Source organism: Nyctereutes procyonoides, unplaced genomic scaffold (genome assembly GCF_905146905.1).
Source record: "Nyctereutes procyonoides isolate TBG_1078 unplaced genomic scaffold, NYPRO_anot_genome, whole genome shotgun sequence".
Taxonomy (NCBI): Eukaryota; Metazoa; Chordata; class Mammalia; order Carnivora; family Canidae; genus Nyctereutes; species Nyctereutes procyonoides.
The window spans coordinates 31,014,394-31,027,379 of record NW_026575122.1 but is presented as its reverse complement, the minus strand read 5'-3'; the positions used below and the strand labels follow the sequence as shown (position 1 = coordinate 31,027,379).

Below are 12,986 nucleotides of genomic sequence, written 5' to 3'. Positions count from 1 at the left end.
GGTTCTAGGGAATAGGACATGAACCTATCTTTCTAGGAGCTTCCATTCAACCCACTCCACTTCCTCTTCTACCCAAAGCAGTCACCGTCATTATATCAATCTTAAAAAAACAAGCAAACTTAGTGCTCCCACATGGTCTGTAGTATCTTTTCTCCCTATTTATGTCTTATTAGAGACAGACTTGCATACTCGAACTTGCAATTCTGTCTGTGTCACTCAGCAGCCATGCAACCTTAAGTCAGTTGTTTATATAGCCTTCCCGTTGCTGCGGTTTTCTTGGCTCTGTAATGACAGCAGTGATTTCCACTTTATGGGATGTTGTGAAAATCTGTATGATAATGCATGTTAAAGTATTCTGGTGGTAAGTGCCAGCTGATTTTAAATGATAAAATATTTACCAAGACCCATCTATCCCTTACCACGTGTATACATTTGAGGTCCATGGGGGAGACACATTTCCACCAGCCAAAAACGTTCCTGGCACCAACATGGAAGAGCAAGCTCATTGTTGAGTGTTGACACACGGGTGTGTGGCCTTCTCAGCAGTGGGGGGAGAATTCTCTGGATTCTCTACATTGTTGCTGTCCCAGGCCACACCACGGACATTTTGACTTTCAGCGAGGACAGAATAAGGAGACATTCTGGTACCAGGGAGGAGACAAGTTTATTCCAACAACTACGGGACTACTCTCTTCAAATATGATTGCCTGGAGAAATGCAACTCAGGGTTAGTGTGGTTGTGTTTGGGTTTAGGAATGGGGATGGAGAGGGACGGGCAGGAGGAGGCTGGCAAGCCCAAGCGGGCTGCAGAATCTGGGTCAGGTCTTGTCCACTGAGAACCTCTCAGGTCCAGAATTTTGTTCTGAAGCAAATAGGCAAAATAGCCAAGCATCAAACCAGAAAACAAAGAAGAAAAATGCATTTCTCAAGGATATTTGTTTAGTTGTGCTTTTCCAAACAAATAAAGGCAGCATGAAGTTATACTGTGTTTATACAGAGACAGTGGGTTGCCAGCCACACCCCAAACACTTTTGCATTTATAGTTAGTCCATCTCCTAGCTTAACCTCCCTCTGAGAAATATAGGTATAAGAAACTTCTCTCCCCACCCCCCCCACAGGATGCCACTGCCCTTCACATGTACCATTTTGTTTAGGGAAGGGAAATAAAAAAAGTCTGTATTACGGTAATTGCTTCCAGTAGATAATCAGTCCAGAACTAGACACAAGGATCCTGCATGCATGCCATTTTTTTATAAGAACTAATTACATTTGGAAGAGCAGAAATAATCATTGCAACCATTTGCATTAATGTCATTAATCCAGTGATCTGAATGAGCCTGGTGACACAGACATGGGGTTCTTTCCAGAGCGCCCAGAAATCTAGTCCACTGCCAGGCACGGGAGATGCAGGGCAGGTGTTCTCTACCAATTCATGTCTCTTCATGTCACTATATGCACATGATCTTCCTTACTGCTTTCCTGGGTCTTCATATCATCAAAACTGTGATACTTGATATTTTAATTAATCCATACCTTCTTATGAACATAAAAATGTCATGTCCACAAGATTCTGTTATGCCCTTCCAGGGCCTTGCCCACCTTTCTGGAATGAGAATCACTGGGTTTTTAACATGAAAGCAACAGAGCCAAAGTCAAGACTCAAACCTTGTGCCAGCCATTGTCTTCCTTCTGCTCCATACAAACAAATTGAACTCCAAAACTTGGCCTATGTGCCCCTCAAATGGATGCCTCATGTCAGGTCATAAGGGGGTAGGGAAATAAGAGGATAAGGGTAAAGGAAATGGATAGAATAATTTAACCACCTCTAACGAGGGGGGGGACTGGTACTGCATGTTGCTAGATTGTAAATGCATGTGATTATTTACGACTTAGAATGGAAAAGCACCTTCATTTGAGGACTGTCTGTATATCATTCTATAGGTCAACTTGCCTACTCCTATAAGAAGCTTATTCGAATACCAGCTCTATGTCTAGCGCTAGGCGAGCTGCTTAGGTTCTATACTATGTGAGACAGAGTATGAGTCTTCAATGAAATTATTATAGAATAGAAAGATAAGGTGGGGGTGGAAGTGGGAGGGAGAGAGAGAGAAAGAGAGAGAGAGAGAAATGGCTCTTGCTGTGTGAATCAGAGCAGACTTCCGAAGGAAGAGTGTCCAAGTTGGAATTTAGAGATGAATGGGAGTTTGCCAAGCAAAGTGAAGGTAGGCAGGCAGATGGGAACTACCTGAGCCAAGGCATGGAGACGCAAAGTACAGAGTAGCTTTTAAAGAACAGTGAGCAACTTGCTATTATCACCAAAGGACACATTCTGTGGGAGTTCGCATCAGGAACTGACAGTGATGACTCTGGGCATGTGAGGGTTTGGTTATGGTTTCATCTACTTAGCAAATGTTTATTGAGCTCTTACTAAACAGAGGGATTTACAACAGGAGCTAGGAGCTTAGGGTAAGGGAGGAGATGAGACATAAATCTGCAAAACTACTTTGTAAAGTAAGATACTCCTCACAAGAGAGGACAACATTAGAAGGATGTTTCATTCATTTATGCGCATCAAGGACGATGGATTAAATACCAAATGAGCACCAACCACATCAAGAAATAACACAAGTTTCTTGCACTGAAGGAGCTGGCAATCTAGTGGAGTGAACAGATACATAAATAGAACGTTATATCATAGCATATTCAATAATCAACATAATAACATTTATTGACCACTTACTAAATTCCAGACACTGATCTAAGTGCTTTCTATTGATTAACTTCGATCATCCTCATGCAATAGGTAAATATCATTATTGTCTACATTTCACAAATGGCAACTTCAGGTGCGGAGAGGTCATTAACTTGCTTGATCACAGCTAAGATTACAATCCAGACAATTTGACTCCGCATTCTCAACCATCACTCCGGAGAAACTATGGACGTACGGGAGATGAGCCAGGCTAGATGTGCCCTCGGAGGACTAGTCCTTCTGTTTCCCGAGTAGCTATACCCTCTCTGAGGTCTCTGGGGAATACAAAGATAGCTTACTGAATCTCAGGAAACTACAAAATACTAACACTTACCAGATTGTGAAACATCTAGAGTTCAAGCTCAAGGGTAAATCTTTCCCCCAGAACCCAACGAGTTAACATTTCTCATTGTATTGTTGTAATTTTTCCAGTCCCCATCCAATTCAGGCCCATCTATCGCCTTAAATCCCAACTCTCTTATTAGATGCCTGTAGGGTCTTTCTCAAGAGAAGTATAAATTTGATGGGGAAGCCACTAACATTTCTTTTCAGGGGTCCTCTTGTGGACCCCCAGTATTTTATGTTATCTAATGGTTTTTTAATAGGACTGTGAAAAGTCCTGGCTGGATTTGCATGCTGTTCATTTCTTATGTGTCAGTCTCAATATTCTCTACCCAATGAAACTGGAATATATCTCCATTCAAATTACTGTAACTTTTTCATTTCCTACCTAATTCAGCCCTCTCTATCCTCATAACCACCACAAGCATTGGGTTGGCAAATAGCAAGACGGGGAGAGTTATAAGAAGTTGTAACACTCTAATGATCTTATTATGAAACCTCATCATAAGTAGGCAGTAAAAAAAAGAAAAGTCACAAGATGTCAGAATGCCAAAATATGACCCTTTTCTTGAAAAAGGAAGTCCAGGATGGGGAGATCTGTGTGAGTGAGGATAGTATTTGCCTATAGATGACAAAATTCAACTAGAATAACTTAAACAAGTAAAGAGTATTTCCTTTTTTTTTTTTAAGAGAAAGAGAGAGAGACAGAACAAGGAGGTTGGGGGAGGAAGGGTAGAGGGAAAGGGAAAGAGAGAAAGAATATTAAGCAGGATCTATGCTCAGAGCCCAATGTGGAGCTCGATCTCAGGACCCTGAGATCATGACCTGAGCCGAAATCAAGAGTCGTCACTTAACTGACTGAGCCACCCGAGCACCCTGTAAAAGGGAATTCCTCTTGTAATATAAGCAGAGTCCAGGCCAGAGCAGATGTCAGCAGCCCGACAGGCTCCTTGAGTGTTTCTGTCCTGATGCTATCTTTGCAACACCTCTGGTATCCTTTCAGATATCGAGGCATATTCCAGACAACAAGGAGGGCAAAGACCAAAAAGGAAGAAACTAGCCCACTAGGACCCCTTCAAGAAAGTGTTTCCAGAAGCCACATCCGGCAGCTCCTGTTTGAAGCTCATTGCTACATTTGAGTCACATGGCCCCTGCTAGCTGCAGTCAGATCAAGTGAGTGTGTTAATTCCGCACCTGCCACCTGAGTGAAGCAGGGTTTTCATAGCCAGAAAAATGGAAAGCCCACACATTGGGTCAGCAGCCAGCAGGGTCTGCAACATTACACTAAAGTTTTCCAGTGAAAATAATGAGAGAGAAGAGCAGAGAAAGGGCAAATCAAAGTGGGCTTTAAAATTCAAGAGAACACAGATAATTAAATAAATAACAGCCTAAATTTATTTAAGTATTTTCCCTTTTAAGTTACTTACCAGAGGATCCATGGCACTAATCTCACAAGATGGGTGGGAGTTAGGCTTGGGGAGGGCGAAGCATTGCCAGCTAAGCCACCAAAGTGTAAGCTGTTTTGTGTCGAGATTATGATCCATTCCCTGTTTCCAGAAAATAAATTGCAAAGTAAGAAATACCAGGAAAATAAAGGGTTATCTGTGTATCTTAATAACATGTTTGTCGGGTACCAGATGAAGAGCCACTGAACCATCAGCATCGGGTATCAGATGAAGAGCCATTTGAAGCCAGGAGGGACCAGGTCACACATACGTTTTGGGTAGCTTGGATTGCAAGGGATGCTGGGGGCTGCATCACAGATCCTACTCACCTCTGATCCCTGTGTGCCTCACTGGAACATAATTTACACTGCGGTGTTCAAGGACTTTCTCCTGGTATCCTTCAGGGTCAGAACACTTCAGGTATGTGTGTGTTGCCATTTCCAGGTGAGCTCCCCCATTTGAGGGTTAGTCAATAAGTTTCATGATGTGAACAGTTCAATAAGCATGAACAGTCAATAAGTTTCAAGAGGTGTTGAGGAGGGGTGTGGGTGTCCTCACAGCCCTCCTGGGCCTGGAGCCTGGCGTGGCCTGCCCATCCTTGTAAGAAAGCAGGCATTAATCAGGCTGCTAGCAGTCACTTCCCCATGCCCAGAGGTCTACCCGAGGACTCTCTACATGCCAGCTCTAAGATCTCACTTTCCACCTCTTGACTACCAGTTCCTCGAGTGTAGGAGGAGTTTTGTGGTACTCCCCTGGACTGGAGGTGCTCCCTGGGGCCCTTGTGGTGTTGGAGGGAGCTGCCGATTACCTGGGCCACCCACTTGTGCTACTGAATTCAGGTCCTATTCACTCAGCCTTCTTGCATTGCATGCCCGCTACGGGATAGCTATCGTAACGAGGAGGGGAGGAGGTCGTCAAAGTATTTAGTAACTAGTAAAACATGTGCACTAACCAGCTCGAACCAATGTCTCACCAGTTGGGACAGGCACCGGTCATGAATTACTAGAACCAACTCAATACCAGTCTTGGAATTGGGCACTACCTCACAGAGTATGGGCCTTCTCTCAAAAGCTCTTCTTGTCAAATAATTTACCCCGAGTCTAGAACCTGGAACAGGTCCACTGGAGGCGGTCATCATCATGGAGCAGAATGCTCTCTCTGTGCTGGGGGGCAGCTCCCCCATCATTGCTGTAACATCACCCCCACCTGACTCCTGGCCTTCAGGGTGGTGGCATGTGGAGGCAGAGGTCTTGGTGACAACAGATTCCTGCTAGAGCAGATTAGAGAGAGGCAGCTCCAGGGCTAAATCTGCATCTTCACCTCACTCGTGAAAGGTAAGAATAACTGTGCTATTCTGGGTACAACCTCCATGATTCTGAGGGTGAAGTTTGAAAGCTAAAGATTATCCTTCTGGTAGTTTTTTTTAAAGACTAAAAAAAAAAAAAAGATTGATCGATTGATTTGAAAGAGAGAGAGAGAGAGCATGAGCAAGAGGGGCAGAGGGAGAAGGGGAGAGAGAATCTAGAGCAGACTCCCTGTTGAGCATCGAGCCTGATGTGGGGCTCCATCCCAGGATCCTAAGACGGTGACCTGAACCTAAATCAAGAGTCAGACGCTCAGTCAACTGCACAACCCAGGCACCTTCTTCTGGTCATTTTTTAAACTGGTTTTGTTTTTTTAGCAGAGCCATTTTTGCAAAACTGTCCTTGTTTGGAAATCCAATCCAGGGGGTGGAAGCTGGGGTGGGCCCCACAGTCTCACCATCCCCAGAAGCCCTGGACCCTGAGCAACCTAGCTAGGAAACCACCAAGTGCACTCCTCATTCACAAAAGGGGGAAAGTGAGACTCAGAAAGAAGTGACCCAGCCACGGTGCTAACTGGTTCAAGTCAGACAAATGGAATCTAGGCTTCTGACCACTAGCCCTGGTGGGGCTAGCAAGGCACTTGCAGGGGCAACTGCAGGTTCTGTGTATGGGGTCCGGAAGCCACGAGTGAGTAAGTCACAGCTAACATTTGTTAGCTCCTCAGTCTTCAGGGATCCCTTTCACCCCCACTGTCTCACTGATACAACAATTCAAATGAATACCTACCATCTCATAGGATGTAATAACCCAAGTGAACCAACCCAGAGGAGTTAAGTGATCCACTCAAGGACAGGCCCCTAGAAACTAGAGCTTCCTCTGAACACAGCATAACCTTGATAGAAGTTAGTTAGTACATGTTTAGAGCAAATGTCATGTTTCCCAAAGGCTGGTGGTCCCAGAGCAGGAGCTTCCGTATTAACCTGGGAAATTGTCAGGAATGCAGGTTTGAGGCCCACCCCAGACCTTTTAAATTAGAAAGTTTAGGAGTGGAGCCCATAAAACAGCAATTGGGTTTTTTTAACAAGCCTTCCAGGTGATGCTGATGACAACTAAAGTTTGAGAACCCCCATGCTAAGGAACAAGGTCGTATTTCTATCTCCCCTACAGTCCTACAGCTGCCCTGTGTTGGAGGAGCCCTCAGGAGAGCTGGTGGGAGATGCGCCCTTCCTGTGGGACCCGGGACCTGACCAGTAATTGGCTCTGCCTGCATGTATGTCAGGAAGGAGCCCGGGAAAGTCTGCACCAGGCCCGGTGCTTCTAAATCCTACTAAGTATTCTTTGTCACATGCCTAGCATCATGGTAAATACCACATAGTAAAAGATGCGCAACATCCTGCACCTTACCTCTCTTCATCTCCTTCTGAAGAATAGATTTTGAATAGATTCCCCAAGTCCCAAAGTCATGGTGCACTCAGTGCTTCCCAAGCTTTGATGTGCAAATGCATCACCTAAAGATACTGTTGGAATAGAGATTCCGACTCAGCAAAAGTGAATATTTAATACAGATAATAAGATTGCGGGTTCAGTAAAGACTTTAAATCTCCTTCTAAATGCGTGCGAATCTTTCCCAAGGCCCTAAACTTATCCCCAAAGTTAGAAAAGCAGAGAGAAATTGCTAAGACCGGAGACCCCAATTATTGCAGTTCAAATTGGACATAATAATTTACCACCAGGCATTTGGGGGCTGAGCGCCGTGAAAGCTGATTTGTCCCTAAGGGAGATTCCACCTAATATCCCCTTTAAAAAGATCAATAGGGTGGTCAGAACTGGCGGGATAATCAGCTAGACAGTTGCCTTTCAGGGTTCCAGGAGGAAAAGTCCCTGGAGCACATCCTTTGTGGTAAGTGCTGCTTGGGTAATTGCTTTCATTTGATGGGAGTGCTCTGCACAATCTCCTGATGAATTTAATAGAAAGGAGATAGACCCAGAAGACATCGTGTTATATATTGAGCCACGAGACCAGTTCATCTAAACCTGAGAGACAATTCCCAGATTTTTCTGACTAGCATTACAAGTTGATGCAAACGCCATTAAAAAAAAAAAAAAAATCAAGAGGCCCTAATCTAATCTCTGCTTCCTGAGAATCCCCAAAAATGTGTTACTGGATAATGACTTTCTTCACAACTTAAAGAAACTCCCAAGGACTGTTTGGATGGTGGCCAATAGCAACGAAAAGCCCCAGAATAAAGATGGGTAACACGTGTTGATGGCCCCCCTATTTCCAGGGCTTGCCTAACCACACCTGGGGATTATCATCACAATCCCCACGTATCAAGTTGAGTCATTGCAGATGGTGGCCTGCCCCCCGGTAGCCCAGTGTGACCACGACATTCTGTCTTAAAGGAATTACTGGACTTCCTTATCATATTTTATAAATTTCTCTCCAACTGATGGGGGAAAGAAAGCTAAACAATTCTCTAGTTGGGAAGCAGGACGATATCACCTCGAGGTAGCAATGGGATACCAACTTTTAGGTCGCGATGTTGCTTTATTTGCTCATCTGCATAAATATAAATATTCATTCTGTGATGCTCCAGAGGAGCACTAAAGCAGGGTAAATTCTGTTGGGCTCATTTGCATCAAGCCCTGTAATGATCTGTCACCAATTACTTGAAGTATTCATGTATTTTCTTTCATTTCACTCAGCAGAATCCAAAAAGCCAAGATGGCCTTTCTCCAAGAGACAGGTGGTGAGTGTTGTGCATTGTCATGTTTGCTTTAAGAAAGCCTCGGTAGCTAAGGAAGTGAGAGATGGCTGAAGAGCCCCTTCATCCCACTTTATCTTTGTGTGATGGCAGATGGCACAAGGAGTTTAAACAATATCATCACATCCACGGCAGTGGCTGCCAAACATGCCAAATGATGCCATTGCGTGCAGCAGAACGTGCTGATTGCCAGTGGGTAATAAGCTCTGCAAAAAACCAAGCAATGCTAACATTGTGATGCTTGACAACTGCAAATTTATAACCTGATACAGCCTAGGAGGCGGCTCACTCGTTGAAGCAAACTTGCACAATTGTATGCCCGGTTTGCAGTCGGCGCTGTGCGCATTGGGAACACTGAAAAATTAATGAGATATTATGGAAGCGAATTCCACAAATACACATCTATTTCTGGGGAAGCCAGTTGGACCTGTCCTAGTAGGTTTTTTAAATTCATTCTTGGTTCCATCCATTATTGAAGGGTTATAAATCGAAAGCGGTGATCCTTGATTCTTTACTACCTAGGACAAGAGTTGGCGGCCAGCCGGCCTTCCTGGTGGGCACGCTTCACTGCTGTCTACACACCTGCAGCTGGCGGAGCAGTAGGGCCTCCTGGGTAGTGGCTGTGCCCCATTCTAGTACAAAAGTCTGCCCACATGGCCTCCAATCACTTTGTCATCTGTAGATACACACACATTGATTTTTTTTTTTAAAGTCCTGTAGCTAAATCCAAAGCCCTCTGAGGTTCCAGTCTATGCTGCTCTAATTACTGTTCCAGATGAATCACCCTCCCTCAGCTTTGAGTCCTTCCCTCTAGAGGGGGGTGTGGTAATGGACCAGCCTCAGAAGGGGGTCCTGATGAGTAAATCAAACAATGTTTGTGGAGCTTGCCACAGAGTGGGACATGTGGTAAACATAGCAATCTGTCCTGGCCATAGTGTTGGTAGTATTACTTTATTAGGATCTGGAGGGGATCCCTGGGTGACTCAGTGGTTTAGCGCCACCTTCAACCCAGGGCGTGATCCCAGGGTCCTGGAATCAAGTCCCACATCAGGCTCCCTGCATGGAGCCTGCTTCTCCCTCTGCCTGTGTCTCTGCCTCTCTCTCTCTCTCTCTGTGTCTCTCATGAATAAATAAATAAAATATTTTTTAAAAAATAAAAATAATTAGGAACTGGAAAACTATTTGTTCTCATAACTGAATGCATGGTTGACTCACATAATTTTTTCAAGCATAAAAAAAAAAAACTCATATAAGTGTCTTAGTCAGCTTGGACTGCTGCAACAAACTACCAACGACTAGGAGGCCTAAACAGTAAATACTTATTTCTGGAGTCTGGGGAAGTCCGATATCAAGGAGGCAGCACTGTTGGGTTATGGTGAAGGCTCTCCTCCTGGCTTGTAGGTGGCCTTCTCGCTGCACCCTCACATGGCTGAGAGGGAGCACATTACTGTCTCTTCTTTGTATAATGGCCTAGATCCCAACTTGGGGCCCCACCCCCATGACCTCATCTAAACCTGCTTACCTCCCAAAGTCCCCATCTCCAAATACCATCACATTTAGGGGTTAGAGCTCTAGCATATGAATTTGGGGAGGATACAAACATTCAGTTTGTAGGGACACAGTCTAAACATTACAAATGTTTAGATTCAAATCATAAACTACCGGTACAATTGTGACACCATCGTCATAAACAATGACATGAGATGTTGCTCACCAGTCACTCTCATTTTGTCCCTGTTTAGAGACTCAATTTGACTATTTTCCTGGCAGATCTGAGACTGCTTTGCCTGGGCTCTTTCCTCATATAAATGGGAGCAGGGAGGGTTACCAGGCAGATGTGAGGTCCCAGGAGAAGGGGCATCTCCCACCAGTTTTCCTCCAGAGGAAGGAAGCTGTAAAAGCTGCCAAGGAGATTAAAATGTGCTATCAGAAGGGAAAAACTTACCTAAGGAAGGGAAACCCCTACAAGAACACTCCTATAAGATGACCCATCTATTTTTAGATTTTAGAAGCTCTATTATTCCTCCTAAAGAAGCAACATGTCCCACATGTGCTGGGTGACTGTATGTGCCAAGCACTGGGCTAGATAGCTAAGACACCAAGATGCCCATCACCAACTCATAATTGAGAAGGTTCGACTGGCATGTAAATTAGAAGAAAAAATGTGCTGAATAACTTGCACAGTGTTGGAGGTGGGTAGGCAGCGGTGGAGAATAATTAGTGGAATGACAAAACGTTTCAGCAAATGTTCTCAGTAATGAAAGGAAATTCATTTCTTGAAGGCTCATTTTCAAAAGGATACAATATTTCCTCCCTTTAAAATCAACCTGTCAGGATCCCTGGGTGGCGCAGCGGTTTGGCGCCTGCCTTTGGCCCAGGGCGCGATCCTGGAGACCCGGGATCGAGTCCCACGTCGGGCTCCCGGCATGGAGCCTGCTTCTCCCTCTGCCTGTGTCTCTGCCTCTCTCTCTCTCTCTGTGTGTGACTATCATAAATAAATAAAAATAAAATCAACCTGTCTACTTGCTCCTTCATCTTTTGAGCCTTATGTAGCACCTAATTCACATCTCTATAAATGATAATCCACAGGAATATAATAAACATGCTGCTACATTGTAATGTCTTTCCCCAATCTATTACAGATTTTTCCTTTCTTATCATCCTTCCTTCTCTCCTTCATTTCTTCCCAACCATCAATAACAATATTAAGGATAAAAGCAAGCACATACGGGATGTTTCCAATGACCAGGCACTGATTCTGTTACATGCATTCCTATTTGTGCATGTCAGGGTTTACACATGTTGATTCATTAATTATTCCAACAACCCATCAAGGTCGGTAATGCTACTGTCCCCATTTTGCAAATGGGTAAGCCAAGGCTCAGAGAGGTGGATTGGCTTCTTGAGGTCGCATAGCTCTTATATGGTAAAATGGGGCCTTCTCCCCAGGGGTCCCAGACTGTCTGGCTCTGAGTCTCAGTTCTGACATTGCCCTGCTTCTCCACATGACCACCCCCGGACAAGCTTCTTTCCTTTCTCTCATCAGAGCTCTCAAAATTCTTCCCCATTCTCACCAATTCAATGCCATCTTTGTCAACCACTCCAAAATGTATATATCCACGTATGTCCATTTTGCTGTAGTTCCATGGTACCAGTGGCCACTGCAAACTCCATCCCATCTACCTCTTAAGAGTTATTCAGCTTGAGACTCTAGAACTAACCTTGGCTTATTCCTTTTCTTTGTCCTCTATACCCTTTCAAATACACTTCAAATGCTTCTCATTGCGTCTCCTAGCCAATGCCACCATAGCAGAAGCAATAAGGCCTCGGACAATGGGTCTCTTACTCTAAAGACCTAATGTGACCTCTGGAAGGACTGTCCCCTCCCTCCTCACTGGTATGTCCACAGAGCACTTTGGTCAGGAGGTTGGTCAGACCCGTGGAAAGTAACAGTGAGTGCCCCTCAAGAGAGAGGGCTGGTGCCCACTTTCCCATAGCCCCAACACTGTTTCTGTTGTCTCAGCTTCATTTTCTAACTGGCTGCTGATTTTTAAAATTTCCACTACATGCACTCGCTATGGTTTCAGACATCAACAAAAGGCATATGTCACAATTGCTGTAGGAGGTCTCCAGCTGGCTGCAAGATTCCTTTGCTACCGTGGAAGCTAATGAGCTTCTAACAGATTCCTTTCTCCAGTGCCATAACCCTACCAGAAATACCAGCCACAGCCCTTGAGCACATTCTAGAACTATTATATAGGTCTCCTTTCAGATACACAGGGAACCATCTAACCACAGCAGCAGGAAACCTATGCCTTCTCTTGCTTATAACCTGTCAAGTTGAGTAACTTCCAGAAAACTGCTTGGATCCACTGTCCAGCACCATGCATCAGGCCTGGGGCTATAGAACAAGTTAAAAAATTATCTGTGATAAACACGTATTTGAAATGCAGCCAAGTTGACTTTAGAAAGCCTCCCACATTGTCATGAGAGTTTCTTCCTGGTGAAATGAGCTCTTTCAGTGGGCAATTCATGATCTTTCAGCAGAATACTGAATGAGTCAAAAAAAAAAATGTGAAAAGGTCACACCATATTAAGTTTAAAAACCAGGTTACAAAAGGATGTGTAAGTACAACACCGTTAAAAATTGCTTATAAATACAGTCAGAAAAATGTTTTCAGCAGTTATCTAGGCATAGAGAATATCGGTAACTTCGATTTTGTGCTTTTCTTTGTTTCTCAAATTTTCTGCAATAACTTTGTAATCAGATTTTTTTTAAGATTTTATTTATTTATTCATGAGAGACACAGAGAGAGAGGCAGGGACACAGGCAGAGGGAGAAGCAGGCTCCCCGTAAGGAGCCCGATGTGGGGCTCGA

General features: G+C 44.3%; 1 protein-coding gene across 1 annotated transcript in view; it reads left to right on the top strand.

The window, feature by feature from the left end:
- The window catches only part of PLEKHG7 (pleckstrin homology and RhoGEF domain containing G7), a 60,500-nt gene that overhangs the window by 15,797 nt on the left and 31,717 nt on the right, over positions 1-12,986 (top strand). Inside the window, 2 exon segments of the mRNA XM_055336456.1 lie at positions 5,257-5,378; positions 8,553-8,593. Coding sequence (XP_055192431.1) covers positions 5,257-5,378; positions 8,553-8,593 — 163 coding nt within the window.